The sequence below is a fragment of the Cervus canadensis genome, chromosome 3 (genome assembly GCF_019320065.1).
Source record: "Cervus canadensis isolate Bull #8, Minnesota chromosome 3, ASM1932006v1, whole genome shotgun sequence".
Taxonomy (NCBI): Eukaryota; Metazoa; Chordata; class Mammalia; order Artiodactyla; family Cervidae; genus Cervus; species Cervus canadensis.
The window spans coordinates 95944938-95963609 of record NC_057388.1 but is presented as its reverse complement, the minus strand read 5'-3'; the positions used below and the strand labels follow the sequence as shown (position 1 = coordinate 95963609).

General features: G+C 41.3%; 1 protein-coding gene across 13 annotated transcripts in view; it reads left to right on the top strand.

Moving 5' to 3' along the window:
• DGKI (diacylglycerol kinase iota) overlaps nucleotides 1–18672 on the top strand; it is a 479729-nt gene that overhangs the window by 218116 nt on the left and 242941 nt on the right. For all 13 annotated transcript variants that reach the window (XR_006268612.1, XM_043463812.1, XM_043463811.1 and 10 more), the window contains 2 exons: nucleotides 2118–2183; nucleotides 18055–18126. Coding sequence is in view for 9 of the 13 variants with exons in the window: in XM_043463812.1 (XP_043319747.1) it covers nucleotides 2118–2183; nucleotides 18055–18126 (138 nt within the window). In the remaining 4 variants the exon portion in view is untranslated. The remainder of the gene's footprint in view (nucleotides 1–2117; nucleotides 2184–18054; nucleotides 18127–18672) is intronic.

Below are 18672 nucleotides of genomic sequence, written 5' to 3'. Positions count from 1 at the left end.
GCATTTCTCTGATGATGAGTGACGTTCAGCATCTTTTCATGTGTTTATTAGCCATTGGTATGTCTTCTTTAGAGAAATGTCTGTTTAGTTCTTTGGCCCACTTTCTGATTGGGTTGTTTGTTTTTCTGGTGTTGAGCTGCGTGAGCTGCTTATGTATTTTGGAGATTAATTCTTTGTCAGTTGTTTCATTTGCTATTATTTTCTCCCATCCTAAAGACTGCCTTTCCCCCTTGTTTATTATTTCCTTCATTATGCAAAAGCTTTTAAGTTTAATTAGGCCCCATTTGTTTATTTTGTTTTTGTTTCCATTATGCTGAGAGGTGGGTCATGGAGGATCTTGCTGTGATTTATGTCAGAGAGTGTTCTGCCTATGTTTTCCTCTAAGAATTTTATGGTTTTCTGGTCTTACATTTAGATCTTTAATCCAATTTGAGCTTATTTTTGTGTATGGTAATAGATGCGTAAGGCATTTTAAAAAAGTGCCTGACACAGAGATAGTACTCAAGAAATGTTAACTATTATTATTAGCTTCTTTCTGAGAACAGTGTAAGAATTGTGTCCTAATTTTATTAAACTACCACAGTAGAAAAAGCAAGACAAAAACTAGACTAATTAGTAGGACCATTATACTTCTTTATATCTTATTATAGTTAAAAGACCATTGTTCCTCCATGATCTTTGTTTAGTTTTAATTTAAATTGGTTTGACATAATGAAGAGAAATAGAGGTGACATTTTGGAATTGATAATGCTAATGCTTGTTAGAGGTATCTTTGTCACTCTGAATTTCATGTCTTGACATAACATTTTTTTTCTCGACACTGATGTGTTTTCTGTGTCCCTCCTTACTTAGAACAATGCCTGGATAGTAGGCATTTGGTAAGTATTTGCGAAGCTGAATATATATTAGAGGGCCTATTTTAAAGGGAAAATATAGACTGTGGCCTGACAATACAAATGTTGATTTCAGGTAAGGTGTGTGTTCTTAGAAAAGGACAGGAGAAAAACATTAACAAGTAGTTTAGGTGAATTGGCCTAAGAGAGATGAATAGTGTGTAGGTTACTAGGGTTTACCTGTAGCACTAGGCCTGAAGACCACTTTCTGTCTTAGAAAGCACCCCAACAGCTGGGTGACATGTGCTTCTTCAGTGATTATCTGTTTGGCAGGAAAAGGGCCTTCCATGTTTCCTACAGCACAAGCCAAGAATGGGGGCTTCCCGGGTGGTGCGGTGGTGAAGAATCATCTGCCCATGCAGGAGATGCAGGAGACGTGGGTTGGATCCCTGTGTCGAGAAGCTCCCCTGGAGAAGGAAATGGCAACCCAGTCCAGTATTCTTGCCTGGAGAATCCCATGGACGGAGGAACCTGGTGGGCTACAGCCCATGGGATCACAAAAGAATTGAACACAACTAAGTGACTAAGCACACACACAAATGAACCCAGGATAGACCTTGGAAACTGATCTCATTCAGAACACCTAAGGACAACCTCATTATCAAATTTCACGATATGCCCATGTCTCTTGTCTTTGTCATCACTTTTCTTCAGCATTTCTCTTTCTTTACTTTCACTAGTTAAAAAACAAACTCTCAAATCATGAGATCTATTTCTTTCTAAGAAGTTGATTTCTTTAAAATTCTTCCTAACACAAATGTTGAGTATGTTGCTTGCCTGGCACTTATAGAGCATTAAATACACATTTGTTTTCTAAAATGGATGTCTTTATCCTTCTCTCCTTCACCTCCTTTCTTTAAGAAATTTCTTACCTGCCTCAGTTACCTCCCTGCCCACGGTCACAAACCTAAACCTTGTTTTTACTAAGAAGAAAGCAGAGTACCAGGAATTCATTACAGCCATGTGTCACCAGGAAGCTGCAGAGAGAAGGCGTGACTAATGGTTTCTGCAAACATGAAAGATCACCAAAGATGGAGACTTAGCTTCGTTTTCCCAGGAGGATTCGTGTTTATTGTTAAACAAATGACATAGGCACATACTTGTTTCTGTGCTGAGATGGGCTTAAATGATTGTTCATGGAAATCTCTACTCTTAAAACACTTTGAAAAAGAATCCTGGAGCTTGCAGGTTGAAACGTATTCATTTGCTTTTGTTTTCCCACAGAATTTTGTGCGTCACCATTGGGTGCACCGGCGTCGGCAGGAAGGAAAGTGTAAGCAGTGTGGGAAGGTAAGGCGTTGCCCTGCACGTTCGTGAATTGCAGGAGGGTGCTCAGGCCTTGGCAGGCACCTGAGGTAGATGAGTCCCATCACCTGAATCCAGGGCTCAGTACGTCACTTCCCTTCCAAAGGCCTCCTTCCTTTAGGCCTCCTTCCCTTAGGCCTCCTTCCCTTAAGATGGGCTTCTCTGCTGGCTCAGATGGTAGAGTGTCTGCCTGCAATGCAGGAGACCCGGGTTCAATCCCTGGGGTAGGAGATCTCCTGGAGAAGGAAATGACAACCCACTCCAGTACCCTTGTCTGGAAAATCTCATGGGCAGAGGAGCCTGGTAGGCTGCAGTCCCTGGGGTCCCAAAGAATTGAACACAACTTGAGTGACTTCATTTTTTTTTCCCCCTTCAGAGGTGTTCTTTTTGTTCTAGAACTCCCTCAAGAGGCAGTGGTCTTCATAGCAGGGATTGGCACGCTCTGAGTGCTAATCCCTGGTATGAAGGGATTTTTATTTCATTGTTGACAATTAAGAAAAGGAGACTAGCTCTCCTGTTTAAACTCCCTCCTGAGGATTGTGGGTGCATCACACACTTCTTCAAACAACAACAGAAAATCAGCAGGTGGAGGAGCAACACGGCTTGTGTTGATATGTTGTGGTTGAGCAGAACCGGGTAGATGGACAACATGGAAGCGAGAAGTGTGCTGCTCTCCTGGGATGTTATCCACTTCCTAGAAAGAGATGCCCTTCTCACATGGGGTCATTTATGTCTTCTCCTTGAGTGTCATGGGCTGTAAGCCCTTCAGGGTGCAGGGCCACGTGTAAGAGTGAGGCAGGGCTCTTGAAAGCTGCATGCTCTGTAGACTGCCCGATATTGACCCTAACAGATTTGCGTTATGGCTTTTTTCAGTGTACAAAGATCTACTTTAGGAATGGAAGGGTACTCTGAGATGGTTCATCCGGTGGTAAATCCTACTACTAAGATATTTTTTAAAATTACATCAATATAAGCTGGTCTTTTGATATTTCCAATTTTCCTGGAGAGATCTCTAGTCTTTCCCCTTCTGTCGTTTTCTCCTAATTTTATGCACTGTTCATTGAAGAAGGCCTTATTGTCTCTCCTTGCTGTTCTTTGGGACTCTGCATTTAGTTGGATATATCTTTCCCTTTCTCCCTTGCATTTCGCTTCTCTTCTTTCTTTAGCTGTTTGTGACATCTCCTCAGATGACCACTTTGCCCTTTTGCTTTTCTTTTTCTTTGGAATGGTTTTGTCCACTGCCTTCTGTACAATATTGCAGACCTCCGTCCATAGTTCTTCAGGCACACTGTTTACTAGCTCTAATTCCTCAAATCTATTCATTACCTCTACTGCATTTTCATAGGGGATTTGATTTAAGTTGTACCTGGCTGTCCTTGTGGTTTTCCCCCTTTTCTTTAGTTTAAGCCTGAATTTTGCTATGAAAAGCTGGTGATCAGAGCCACAGTCAGCTCCAGGTCTTGTTTTTGCCAACTGTTACAGTTTCTCCATCTTCAGCTACAAGGAATGTGATAAGTTTGATTTCGGTTTTGACCATTTGGTGATGTCCGTGTGTAAAGTTGTCTCTTGAGTTGTTGAAAAAGGGTGTTAGCTATGACCAGTGCATTCTCTTGGCAGAATTCAGTTAGCCTTTGCCCTGCTTCATTTTGTTTTGAAGATTTCACACAAAGATAGGCACAATAAAGGACAGAAATGGTAGAGACCTAGTAGATGCCCAAGGGATCAAGAGGAGATGGTAAGAATGCACTGAAGAATTGTACAAAAAAGATCTTAATGAATTGGATTACTACAACTGAGTGGTCAAAGTCACTCAAAGAAAGACATTCTGGAGTGTGAAGTCAAGTGGGCCTTAGGAAGCACTACTGTTAATAAAGTTAGTGCATATGATGAAATTCCAGTAGAACTGTTCAAAACCCTAAAGGAGGATGCCATCAAGGTGTTGCATTCAATATGTCAGCAAATCTGGAAGACCCAGCAGGGGCCACGGGACTGGAAAAGGTCAATCCTCATCCAAATTCCCAAGAAGGGTAGTACTAAAGAATGTGCTAACCACTGGACAGTTGCACTCATTTCCCATGCTAATAGTTTAGTTCAGTTCATTCATTCAGTTGTGTCTGACTCTTTGCAACCCCATGGCCTGCAGCACACCAGGCCTCTCTGTCCATCACCAACTCCCAGAGCATGCTCAAACTCATGTCCATTGAGTCGGTGATGCCATCCAACCACCTCATCCTCTGTCATCCCCTTCTCCTTCTGCCCTCAGTCTTTCCCAATATCAGGGTCTTTTCCAATGAGTCAGTCTTTCACATCAGGTGGCCAAAGTATTGGAGCTTCAGCTTCAGCATCAGTCCTTCCAATGAATATTCAGGACTGATTTCTTTTAGGATTGACTGATTGGATCTCATTGCAGTGCAAAGGACTCTCAAGAGTCTTCTCCAACACCACAGTTCAAAAGCATCAATTCTTTGGCCTCAGCTATCTTTATAATCCAACTCTCACATCCATACATGACTATTGGAAAAACCATAACTTTGACTAGACGGACCTTTGTTGGCAAAGTAATGTCTGCTTTTTTAATGTGTTGTCTAGGTTGATCATAGCTTTTCTTCCAAGGAGCAAGCATCTTTTAATTTCATGGCTGCTGTCACCATCTGCAGTGATTTTGGAGCCCCCCCAAAAATAAAGTCTGTCACTGTTTCCATTGTTTCCCATCTATTTGCCATGAAGTGATGGGACAGGATGCCATGATCTTAGTTTTCTGAATGTTGAGCTTTAAGCCAACTTTTTCACTCTCCTCTTTCACTTTCATCAAGAGGCTTTTTAGTTCTTCTTCGCTTTCTGCCATAAGAGTGGTGTCATCTGCGTATCTGAGGTTATTGATGTTTCTCCTGGCAGTCTTGATTCCAGTTTGTGCTTCTTCCAGCCTGGCTTTTTGCATGATGTACTCTGCATATAAGTTAAAATAAGCAGGGTAACAATATACAGCCTTGACGTACTCCTTTCCCAATTTGGAACCAGTCTGTTGTACCATGTCCGGTTCTAACTGTTGCTTCTTGACCTGCATACAGATTTCTCAGGAGGCAGGTCAGGTGGTCTGGTATTCCCATCTCTTTAAGAATTCTCCAGAGTTTGTTGTGATCCGCAGAGTCAAAGGCTTTGGTATAGTCAATAAAGCCAAAGTATATGTTTTTTTGATGATCCACTGGATGTTGGCAATTTGATCTCTGGTTCTTCTGCCTTTTCTAAATCCAACAAAACATCTGGAAGTTCATGGTTCACATACTGTTGAAGCCTGGCTTGGAGAATTTTGAGCATTACTGTGCTAGTGTGTGAGATGAGTGCAATTATGCCGTAGTTTGAGCATTCTTTGGCATTGCCTTTCTTTGAGATTGGAATGAAAACTGATCTTTTCCAGTCCTGTGGGCACTGATAAGTTTTCCAAATTTGCTTTCATATTGAGTGCAACACTTTCACAGCATCATCTTTTAGGATTTGAAATAGCTCAACTGGAATTCCATCACCTCCACTAGCTTTGTTCATAGTGATGCTTCCTAAGGCCCACTTGACTTTGCATTCCAGGATATCTGGCTCTAGGTGAGTGATCACATCATCATGATTATCTGGGTCATGAAGATCTTTTTTGTATAGTTCTTCTGTGTATTCTTGCCACCTTTTCTTAATATCTTTTGCTTTAGTTAGGTCCATACCATTTCTGTCCCTTATTGTGCCAGTCTCTGCATGGAATGTTTCCTTGGTATCTCAGATTTACTTGAAGAGATCTCTAGTCTTTCCCATTCTATTGTTTTCCTCTGTTTCTTTGCTAGTAAGATCATGCTTAAAATCTTGCATGGTAGGCTTCAGCATTATGTGAACCAAGAACTTCCAGATGTCCAAGCTGGGTTTAGGAAAGGAAGAGGAACCAGAGATCAAATTGCTAACATTTTACTGGATTATAGAGAAAGCAAGGGAGTTCCAGAAAAACATCTATCTCTGTTTCATCGACTACACTAAATCTTTCGACTGTGTGGATCATGGCAAACTGTGGAAAGCTCTTAGAGAGTTGGGAATACCAGACCATTTTACCTATCTCCTGAGAAACCTGTAGGTGGTTCAAGAAGCAACAGTTAGAGCCCTGTATGGAACAACTGATTGCTTCAAAGGAGCACGGAGAAAGCATTGAGAAAGGAGTGTGACAGGGCGGTCTGCTATCACCCTGTTTGTTTAACCTATATGAGCACCTCATGAGAAATGCTGGACTGGATGCTTTACAAGCTGGAATCAAGATAGGTGGGAGAAACATCAACAACCTCAGATATGCTGTTGATGCCACCCTAATGACAGAACACAAAGAGCAACTCAACAACCTCTTGATGAGGGTGAAGGAGGAGTGTGAAAGAGCTGGCTTAAAACTAAATATTAAACAAAACTATGATCATGGCATCTGACCCCATTACTTCATGGAAATAGAAGGGAAAAGGTGACGTAGTGACAGATTTCCTCTTCTTGGGCTCTAAAATAACTGTGGATGATGGCTTCAGCCATGAGATCAGAAGATGATTGCTTCTTGGCAGGAAAGCCATGACAAACCTAGACAGTGTGTTAAAAAGCAGAGACATTACTCTGCTGAAAAAGTCCCTATAGTCAAGGCTATGGTCTTGCCACTAGTCATGTATGGTTCTGATAGCTGGACCTTAAAGAAGGCAGAGCACCAAAGAATTGATGCCTTTGAATTGTGGTGCTGGAGAAGACTCCTGAGAGTCCCTTGGATGCAAAGAGATCAAACCAGTCAATCTTAAGGGATATCAACCCTGCATACTTGTTGGGAGGACTGATGCTGAAGCTGAAGCTCCAGTATTTTGGTCATCTGATGTGAACAGCCAACTCTTTGGGAAAGACCCTGATGCTGGGAAAGATTGAGAGCAGGAGAAGAGGGTGTCAGTGGATGAGATGGTTTGATGGCGTCACTGATGCAATGGACGTAAACTTGGGCAAACTTCAGGAGATGGTGAAGGACAGGGAAGCCTGGCATGCTGCAGTCCATTGGGTTGAAAAGAGTTGGACACGACTGGATGGCTGATCAGCAGCAACAACTTGGTTTCAATAAAGGAAGTTTTGATTTGGTAGAGAGGAAGATAACTTTGGAAAGTATATTCCTCATCAACTTATTTTTGATATTGGTATTTATTTGTGTGACTTTTTTGGGTCAAGCACTGGGGTGAGCTGACCGGTATGCATTTTTGACAATTGAGGGAGGCAGGGAAGTTTTGGCTGCCTGAGTAGTGTGGAGGGTGAGGGAGATATGGGAAAAAGTTTGTTTAATTTTGTTGTTTGCCAGTGCTGGGAAAGAAAATATGGTGTAGCCATTGGTCACCAAGCTCTTCTTTGGAAGGCTACATTCTTCAGCCTCAAGGGTATGGCCCTCCCTCCATTATAACTGGTAATATCTCCTTCAATTCACCACAGTGACTTCCAGTTGGTTCCTTTCTAGACTGGAAAGAGGGCAGACAAAATAGATTAAAAGGGGGAGGAGGAAAAAAGGGGGGGAGGGGAGGAAGTAAAAATAACAGGAGGGAAGGAGGGGGAGGGGGAGTTGAAAGATGCTTACCAGCCCTTTTCCACAGCTGGAAACAAAAAGAGGTCAGCCCTTTGCCCTCACATGACCTTCCTTCATTGGGTCCATCTCCTCCTTCCCTTTCTGGTGTTGCCCTAGTGACGGCAGATTAGTCACTAAGTCATATCTGACTCTTTGCAACCTCATAGACTGTAGGCCACCAGGCTCTTCTGTCTATGGGATTTCCCAGGCAAGAATACTGGAGTGGGTTGCCATTTCCTATTCCAGGGGATCTTCCTGACCCAGGGAGTGAATCCTTGCCTCTTGTGTTGCAGGTGAATTCTTTACTGACTGAGCCACCAGGAAAGCCCTGGTGTTGCACTCGGGCTTATGAATTTTCTCTTACTTAGTGAAGTGTAGACTGTCTACAACTTTCCCATAAGAATATGCACATGTGTATGCATAAGAGAGAATAAACAGGTAGGCACAGCCAGTTTTAAGGTCAGAGATGTGAACAGTAGGAAGCATTTGGAAAAACTACCTTCACTGGACAGCCTAGTAGCTGGCACCCCCTCAGCAGTTTTCAAGCCATAATAGATTTGGAGGAATTTTATTAAAAGAAAATCAATAAGCATTGTATATCTTGTGACTAATACTCCCTAGCGTCATATCACACGCCCCTTTCTGGCCTTGCCTTCTGTTGGCGTGGTCAGCCACAGAGGACGGACTGGACACCCTGCGGTCTGAGTTGCCGTGACCATGTCTCTCTCCCTGCCTAGGGTCCGCAGGCAACCATCTAGGAGTGCTCACAGGGCGCCTCTCATCACAGCTGTCTGCGGGGAAGTCTGTGGTCCCAGCTCTTCACATAAAGTTCCTATGATACTGTACTCTTATATTCATCTCCTGTGTTTATAATATAGCTGCTTATAGATCCTCATAGGCTCAAGCAGTTGTGGCCTGGGGTGGTCTTAAATCCGTCTCCTTGCTGGATAATAAATAACCCTTCTTTGGAGCCTGGTTTATCCCCTGGATTAGAAGAAACCCAGTGACTCTCTTTCCGTTTGCAGACTAGGTGGTTGAAGTTTCATTTCAGATTTTTTGTGCTATGCACAGTTTTTATCATTATGGTTGGCTGTACATTCTTACATATCCAGAGATTTCTAAACCATTCCACACACACACATACACACACACACACACACACACACACACACACACACACACTTCTGTACAGATTATTCCATAGTTTATCCATTGGGATGGGGTAACAAATATATTCACTTAGCAAAACCAAATTTTTAAACTGATGGTTAAAAACACTTGGGCTTATTAGTAAGTGTTTATAGCTAAGAGTGTTTGTAGTTTCACTTTCTGCTTTTTAAAAATTAACAGTAAATATTTGGACTAATTTTCTTGCAATCTTTGAATGTGTTTGAGTGTGTGTGGCATATAATGAATAGCAAATGAGACTGCTTGTGATTCAGTTGCTTTACCATTCACTCACCACCAGGCTGCATGTTTATTATCACCACGTAGGGTTACATTGTTTTCATTCATAATCCTACATTATGTAAGAGTTAGGGTCCAGGCTTCCCTGGTAGCTCAAAAAGTGAAGAATCTGCCTGAATTGTAGGAGACCTGGTTTCATTTCCTTGGTTGGAAAGATCCCCTGGAAAAGGGAATGTCTACCCACTCCAGTATTTTTGCCTGGAAAATCCCATGGATAGAGGAGCCTGGCGGGCTACTGTCCAAGGGTTTACAAACAGTCAGACACGACTAAGGGACTAACACTTGCTCTTTCTTTCAGGGTCCAGGAAGGAAAGAGATCTCATGCTTAAATTAGGTAATTTGTTGTGTTTAATAGAGAGAATCTTTAAAATGCATGAGCAGAAGAGAAACCACAAGCAGAGTGTAGAACTCTATTCACCTGTCCCTGGAATGACATGGCAACTCTAATTGGCTTATTTCGGTATGATTTTGATTCCTTCTTCCTCTGTCACAGCAATTCTGGCATTACTGCTTCACTTAACACATTTTTCATTCAGTTTTTCAGACACCATTCTAGTATTGATTTTAGCATCCTCGTGTTAGCACTATAGTCTGGGGGTCCTGATAATGTGTTAAATTCTTTGTTGTAGAGTGCTCCCACATTGAGAAACTCTTTTATTCAACATTAAGTCCTGCCCCCCTTTGTCCTGCACCCCCAGGGCCCAGTTCCATGCACACTTTCCTTTTCCTGTTGGTATATATTGGTTAGGTCCTAACAGCTAGATTTTTCAGCTGTATTCCTTTTTCTCTCTGAGAGACCTTTGCACATTCCAGACTGGGTATATTGGTGTGAAAAGATTATTAGGTCATCTTAGATACTAGCAAGAAGAGTCTATTGAGTAGATCTAACACTAGAATGGCATTTGAAACTTGAACAGCAAAATGACATGATGGTTACATATCCTGACTGCACAGAGAGAGGACAGTGGATATCTATATGTTTCAAACCCTTCTAGATATTGACCTATATATCTCTTCTTTTGACTGATTCTAATTTGTATTTTTTTTGCTATAATAAGACTATAATTATTAGTAAAAAAAATCCATGTTAAGTGAGGTAGAGATACCAGAATTGCTGTGATAGAGGAAGTAGAAATCAAAATCTTACAGTAGGCCTGCTAGAGTTGCTATATCAGAGACAGCTGGAAAATCCATCAGTTTACTATTAAAATCCCAAAGTGAAGTCAAAGCTGTTTCTAGGTAGCAGAATCTTTTATTTCTCTAAAGCATGCATTATATGGTGGTATTCCTTTGTCATAAATTCATGAAACCAGAAGGAGCACAATCTAAATAATTTCAGCAGTTTTGTCAATATCTTTCTCAGTTGTCTGGGAGCTGTTACAGAAAAAGTCTAATTTTGCACCAGAAGAAAGTGTAATTAGTTTTACCAGCAGAATAGCATTTTCCTCCATTAGTTAAGGGTGGAGACTATAGCCACTTATGTCCTGGAAACTCATACTGTCAGCAAGATTATAGACTATAGGACTTCTCAGAATATATGTAATGATTTGTAGTTGGTAACTGTGATAACATCAATCCTGTCTTTTAAAAAAACATAGTTTTGGTTAAAAACAAATTTTCTGAAAAACGACCTGCTTGGTGAATATTATCGAGCTTCCCTTGTGGCTCAGCTGGTAAAGAATTCGTCTGCAGTATGGGAGACCTGGGTTCGATCCCTGGGTTGGGAAGATTCCCTGGAAAAGGGAAAGGCTACCCACTCCAGTATTCTGGCTTGGAGAATTCCAGGGACTGTAATAGTTCATGGGGTCACAAAGAGTCTGACATGACTAAGCGACTTTCACTTTGGTGAATATTATCAACATTAAAGTTATAATTTTTATTGGGAAGGTTATGAGTTATGGGGCAGTGATGGACATTAATTTTCATGGAAGACCATTATTATTATAATTGTAGCTAGTTGTACCATTAGACAAATATTTTCATATAAGGAACTTCCCTGGTATTCTAGGACAAAGACATAAAACTAACAGTTAACATTTGGTATGCAGTTTGGGCCATATTGAATAAATATCTGTATCAAGCATTTTTATCCTAGAATCAGAATGGTCATAAAAATATGAACACACAATTAAAATAGTTAGCGTGTAAACTGAAATGTAAATCTGTGCCCATTGTTACAGGCTTAATTTCAATTATGCTTTAATTACAAGGTTAAGCCTTCTACTTCCATGAAATATCTGCATCTGATGAAAATATTCTGGACGTCATGCCTTAGGCACTTCATATGCTCTTACAAGTTTGTGGTAACAGGACCATGTTGAGAATCCTGTGCTCTAAATTCTGCTCCTCCCACCCCACCTCCACCCCTGGTCCGGAGACTCAGTTTTTGACCTGTAGCTTGTATTAATAGCAAGGGCCTTTGAATAAATTAATAGAAAAAGCAGAAACTATCTGAGAATAAGAAGACTGGCTCTGATTAATAAATTGTAATTACCAAAAAAAAAAGAGACATAAAGGCTCTATCGAGGAATAATAAAATGTCAGTCTTTGTACATGAATCAGTGATTACCCTTGAATGAGAGTTTATTATGACCAATAAGGACATACATTTTCAGAGCTCTTAATGCCACACAGTTAAACCCAGTGAATAAAAATTTAGATTTTTCAGAGATAATTCTAATAAAGTAACTGTAGATTCATATAATTTGCAGCACTGTCAGAAGTTAGAAAAATTGGTTATTGTAATTCAGTTTATAAAGCTATTTATTTTAACTCAGCTTTACTTCAATTTATGTCTACATTTTGAAAATCTTGACTGTTTATGAAATGTGTGAATTAAAACCAGTAAAATCAGTATAGGAGGCTTTAACATGCTCAAGTAAATTAGATTTTTTATGATTAATAAACCCCAATCTTGCATAAACTACAACATTAATGGTACCATTTTTACACTGTGATAAAGCCAAGGAAAAGGCATATTATAAAACTAGTCTAATATCCAGTGATTCGCATTGCCAGGCAAGGGTATACCTATTCATGGAAAATTGGGCTGAATAGTTTGTTGATGGGAAAAAGTTAACAATTTGCATTTATGAGGAAAGAGATCGGTTCGTGAAGACTTTGCTAATTAACTATTGAAGGTTAAGCTTTGTACAGGACAATTTGTAAGTCTGTAGATCATCAGTTAAACAGGTGCTATGTTTTATTAGTCAGAAAGAAGTTTTCAGTTAGGTTGGTGTGAGTTTGCCTGTGGGTCACTCAAAGGTCAAACAAACGTCAGTTTTTCTTGGTTAGAAAAAAGTTTTCAATTAGGTTGGTTGGTGTGGGTCTACACCTGGATCACTCAGAGGTCTTAGTTACTTAGCTTCAGCTGGTGAAACGCTGAAACGTCATCACTAGTTGTCAGCTTCCACTGGTTAAAAGCAGTTGCATGGGAACAGCACAGCCAGTTTGAGATCTGCTCCAATGGGAAAAATTTCCTTCTACGTTGTGAGCATCAAATCGATATAGTACTTCTATCCCACTGGATACGTTTACAAGAGTGCTATAATAGTTTTATTTTAAAATTTTAATTAAAATATGGTAAGTTTAAAATTTCAATTTTGTTTTTCTAGTAATAATGAACTTTGCATCTAATTAAACTTAGGATGAACATTTTATTAGATATTAAACATAATATGCATAACAGAGGATATACATTTTTCAAAAATGAAAGGGAATATTTGAGCAAAAATGAGGTACTCTGTGTTAAGATGGATATTGATTTAGCCTTAAATAATTCCCTTGGGTTTGCTTTTGTAATATTTTGTGAGCTTGAATATGCAAGCGGACATGACGAGGTTTATTTTGCTGTCAGTGGTTACAGTTTTGGAGGCAAGAGCAGTATCTACTCTAGGGTTGAATCAAATCATACAGGGACTGGGACTACAGTCAGGAAATTCCCTCACCCAAATCTCAGTTAAATACATAAACAATAAGAAAGTTTGTTTCAAGTAAAGCACCCTTTCCTGGTTTCAGCCAAGGCTATAAAACTGAGTGCTACTTGGTATATGCCCTTGGGTGCACAAGAAAAAGAGGCAACAAAGCTCTAGCTGCTCAGAATAAATGTTTAAACTTTATTCTAAGAAACTCAACTGTATCCCTCAAGATTCTTGGTATTTATAATTCTGAAGTCAGTTAGCTCCAGCGCATCAGACCTCACACCTCTATTTTCCTTGTGGATAGTGATGAATGAAGTAGCCCTTAAAAATCAGAGTCAATTGAAATTCAGTTAGGGCATCTATCGGTATCATGCTATCAAGATTTGGGCCAGCATTTATAAGTGGGTAATTAGGAATCTGGCTCTTCTTGCTGTGCTGAGATCCCAGCCAAAACCTGCCCATGGGATCACGGAGCCTCCAGGGTGTTCTCAGTCAGTTCGTCGCTCAGTTGTATCTGACTCTTTGCAACCCCATGGTCTGCAGCACGTCAGGCCTCCCTGTCCATCACCAACTCCCGGATTTTACTCAAACTCATGTCCGTTGAGTGGGTGATGCCATCCAACCATCTCATCCTCTGTTGTCCCCTTCTCCTCCTGCCCTCAATCTTTCCTAGCATCAGGGTCTTTTCCAATGAGTCAGCTGTTCGCATCAGGTGGCCAAAATACTGGAGTTTCAGCTTCAGCATCAGTCCTGCCAGTGAACACCCAGGACTGATCTTCTTTAGGACTGACTGGTTTGATATCCTTGCAGTCTAGGGGACTCTCAAGAGTCTTCTCCAACACCACAATTCAAAAACATCAATTCTTCGGCTCTCAGCTTTCTTTATAGTCCAACTCTCACATCCATACATGACCACTGGAAAAGCCATAGCTTTGACTAGACGGACCTTTGTTGGCAAAGTGATGTCTCTGCTTTTTAATATGCTGTCCAGTTTGGTCATAACATTTCTCCCAAGGAGTAAGTGTCTTTTAATTTCATGGCTTCTGTCACCATCTGCAGTGATTTTGGAGCCCCAAAAAATAAAGTCTGCCACTGTTTCCATTGTTTCTCCATCTATTTGCCATGAAGGGATGGGACCAGATGCCATGATCTTAGTTTTCTGAATGTTGAGCTTTAAGCCAACTTTTTCACTCTCCTCTTTCATTTTCATCAAGAGGCTCTTTAGTTCTTCAGTTTCTGCCATAAGGGTGGTGTCATCTGCATGTCTGAGGTTATTGATATTTCTCCCGGCAGTCTTGATTCCAGCTTGTGCTTCATCCAGCCCAGTGTTTCTCATGATGTACTCTGCATATAAGTTAAATAAGCAGGGTGACAATATACAGTCTTGATGTACTCCTTTCCTGATTTGTAACCAGTCTGTTGTTCCATGTCCAGTTCTAACTGTTATTTCCTGACCTGCGTACAGATTTCTCAAGAGGCAGGTCAGATGATCTGTATTCCCATCCCTTTCATAATTTTCCACAATTTATTGTGACCCACACAGTCAAAGGCTTTGGCATAGTCAATAAAGCAAAAGTAGATGTTTTTCTGGAACTCCCTTGCTTTTTTGATGATCCAGCAGATGTTGGCAATTTGATATCTGGTTCCTCTGCCTTTTCTAAATCCATCTTGAACATCTGGAAGATCCCAGTTCACGTATTGCTGAAGCCTGGCTTGGAGAATTTTGAGCATTACTTTCCTAGTGTGTGAGATGATTGGGCATTCTTTGGCATTGCCAGGGTGTTCTACGTAGGTCTCTATGTTAGATAGTAACCCTGAAGCCATGGCCACTGTGACTATGCCAGACTAGAGTTTGAAACAGAGAGCAAATTGCCACTAGGCTCGTTTCCAAGGGACCCACCACAACTCTACATAAACACAGTACCTAGCTCCCCAGTTGTGGCTGGCCTGGTGGTTTGTTTCTGCTCTCAGCCAGGCTGTCAGGGCCACACTGGACTGGATCTGTTTCTCCCTGACATCAGAAGGCCAGTAGTAAATAGAGAGTTGGGCTAATACAATTGAATAGAGCATTGCTAGTCACATATATGATACTAGAGGGCTTTGTTAGCAAGAAGTCAGAAGAGGTTCCAGCAGTAAATGTGCTTCTTCTGTATACTGTGTTATAGAGGACTTTTCAAATGCATTGCTTTATTGGATGCTTATAACTACTCAGTGGTGTTGGAGAGGTTTGTATTTTTATGACCACTTCCAGATGGATGAAGGAAGAAGACAGAAGGGTTAAGTAGCCATTGGAGGAGAGTTTAGTGAGGAGGGGCATCTTTTCAGCTGTTTTGGGTTAGGGTTTTAAAATCTGGATAGTGTGAACTTTGTAGTTGGGTCATAGTGTGGTAGCAGTGACTTTCTTGTTCAAGTAATCAGAAAATATTCTTGCCGTGCCTATGCTAAATTGTAGAGATTTATTAAGAAATATCACAAGACTTCTCCCAGAGAACTTATACATGCACATAAACTATTTCTGTTAGGCAGTAATAACACTCAGGTGCCAGGGACTGTGTGGGTTGTGGCTGACCAGTACAGCAGTAAACCTGTGGATGCCAACCTGTCCTAATAATTCTGTCCATGTTTGTTTTACAGAAGTGCATCCTTTCCTGGGGAAATGCTCTGACGCCCCTGTCAATGAAAATATCAGGGCTCATTGTTTGTGGGGGTGGGAGGGGATGAGTAGGTTTGGTGACCAGTTTCAGTTATTCACTAGGAGGGCTCATTGGGCTCAGAGTATATTCCCTTCTCTAGGAAATCTTCCCAACCCAGGGATCGAACCCAGGTCTCCCACATTGCGGGTGGATTCTTTACCAGCTGAGCCACAAGGGAGGCCCAAGAATACTGGAATGGGTAGCCTATCCCTTCTCCAGACAATCTTCCGGACCCAGGAATCGAAACGGGGTCTCCTGCATTGCAGGCGGATTCTTCACCAACTGAGCTATGTGGGAAATATTGCTCACAGCTGTGATTTATTATAACAAACAGCTATCGAGCAGGGTTAACAGAGGAAAGGAACATGGGATAAGGTCCTGTGGAAACCACGTGTAAAGCACCAGAAGTCTTCTGACATTTGCAAAGGACCCGCTTAATTTTTCCAACACAGATTGTGACAACTTGTGTGAGATACTGTCTCCTGGGTCTCATCTGAGACTTGGTGGTCAGGCTTTTCTTGGGGGTCTGATGACATAATCACCCCCTGCCCAGCACAGACCCAGCCTCCAGACTCCCAGAAGGAAAGCAGGTGTTCATACACCAGGGTGTTTATACCAACAATTCAGGCACAGTGAGCCACCCTCAACTGTTCTGGAAACTGGCGAACCCCTCCTGAAATTCAAGTTCCCTAATGCCAGCCAAGGGCCCACACAGCAAGCATGCTTTTGTGAGGATAGCAGACTCATGCTTATTTTGTGAATGCCTCTGCACTGAGCGATTCTATAATCGCTTAAGTTGTTGAGAAAGGGATATTGATGGAGAAACTTTTCGGAATCCAGGAAAGTCCGATGTTAAGAAGAGGTCATGTTTCTTGAAGTGAGATTTGAGGTTGGACGAAAAAGAGAAGGATTCAAGGTGGAATTGCAGAGCACCGAGGTTTGACCCTGGTCCCAGTCTCCTGTCCACGTGCAGGAGATGGAGAGGAAGGAGAATTGGGATGTGTTTTAGGAAATCAGGAGAGGCCAGAGCACCACAAAGGAGGAAATGCTCATTAGTATATAAAATACTGCAGACAGGGAGGAATTACAGGTATGGGGACTGCAAAAATGCAGCTCGGACTTATTTTAATAATGTGTAAATTGACTTTCTTTATACTCAAAGTTATCTGTACACATTAAGCAAGGCATGCAGCTCATTGCCTTTAAAGCTTTCCTGCCCATCACATCTTTCTGTTTGCTTTTTTAAAACAAAAAGCTTTAAGAGTTTTTGGTCATTAGTCTGCATTAGTTCGTTTGGCTTAGATTTCACAGGCAGATAGAAATGGGTGAGCTTTGGGAAAGCTAAAAAAAATTTCCTTGAGAGTTACTGCGAACTTCTCTCTGGTAATTATTTAGGGACAACAGCGGCCAAAAAGCATCTCTTCTTTCCTTGATGGAAAAGTAATTCTGTTTGTTCATTAAGAGGATTGTGTTTGCCATTCCATTAATCTCATTGCTATTTGCTGGCGAAAAATGGAAATTGAAAGCTGCTTGTTTTGAGTTCTGACATCCCAAGGGGGTGATGAGAGTGTTTGAATTTCCTTCTCCACCCTTGGACGTCTCCCAGACTCTCACTTCTAGGTCACCCGACTGTCTCCTGCTTCATTTCTGTCTTTGTGGCTTCTTGATGGTAAGGTTGTGCAGGACCTCTGAGATGGATAACCACTGTTAGAAAAAAATCATGTGAACCAATAGAGGCTTCTTTTTAACTTAAAAATGCATCAGAACCTCATTTACTTGGTGGAGGGGGGGCAATGATTTTGGGACTTCCCCGGCAGCCCAGTGGTTAAGACTCTGCCTTCTGATACAGGGGGCGCAGGTTCAATCCCTGGTCAGGGAACTAAGATCCCACATTCCACACAGTGCGGTCAAAGAAAAAAAAAAGTTTTTGTGGTTGACTTTGAGTGTTAGTGGTAAAGCAAATACTGGTACATCCTCTCTCATACTTTAGAGAATTTGGTGATAGGAAAGGTGGAGATATAAGGAAAGGTGATAGAAGGTGGAGATATAAGTGCCCACTGTGGCATTTGCTGTCTCAGTTCCCTTAAGCCTGGCCTTACTGACTTCATTGGACTTCAGAAGGGCAGATGCATGCTCGGTTGGAAGTGGTTTTAATTTCTCTGTCTCTTGTTCTAATATTCTAGGGCTTCCAGCAAAAATTCTCCTTCCACAGTAAAGAGATTGTGGCTATCAGCTGTTCCTGGTGCAAGCAGGCGGTAAGTTTGGGGATAAAATAAAACAAAGTAGGCTCCTGTTTTCTCAAAATAGAATTATGTCATTGCTGGAGTTCCTGTTTATAAGTGGAACGTTATCCTCATTTGTGTATTATTTCCCTCATAGGATCTGTGGAGGAAGAAAGACACATTAGAACTATAAAACCATAGGATAAATGAGCTCTGAGAAACTAGAAATTAACCCCTTTACTTATATACATTGAAGCCTGGAATCGCAGGTTGGAAAATCCCCTCCTGATTCTATCTCTGAGTCTAGCATTGAGGGATTTTCACTCTGAGGCCACTTGCCCCATAGTACACTAGGTTATCGATGATGACTTGTATACGAGGAAGTGGCGACCTTGGGTAATCCCTCTGACAAAGCAATTCAGACATCTTGGTTCTTCTGTTTTTGATGTGGGTGAATTTTTTTTCTTAATGGGACAGTGATAGGATTAGAGTGGGCTTATATTCTTCCTTAGCTTTGGATGTTGTTATAGTTGGCTGTATGCTCATTGAAATGTTACTCTTTCTTACATTTGAACATGG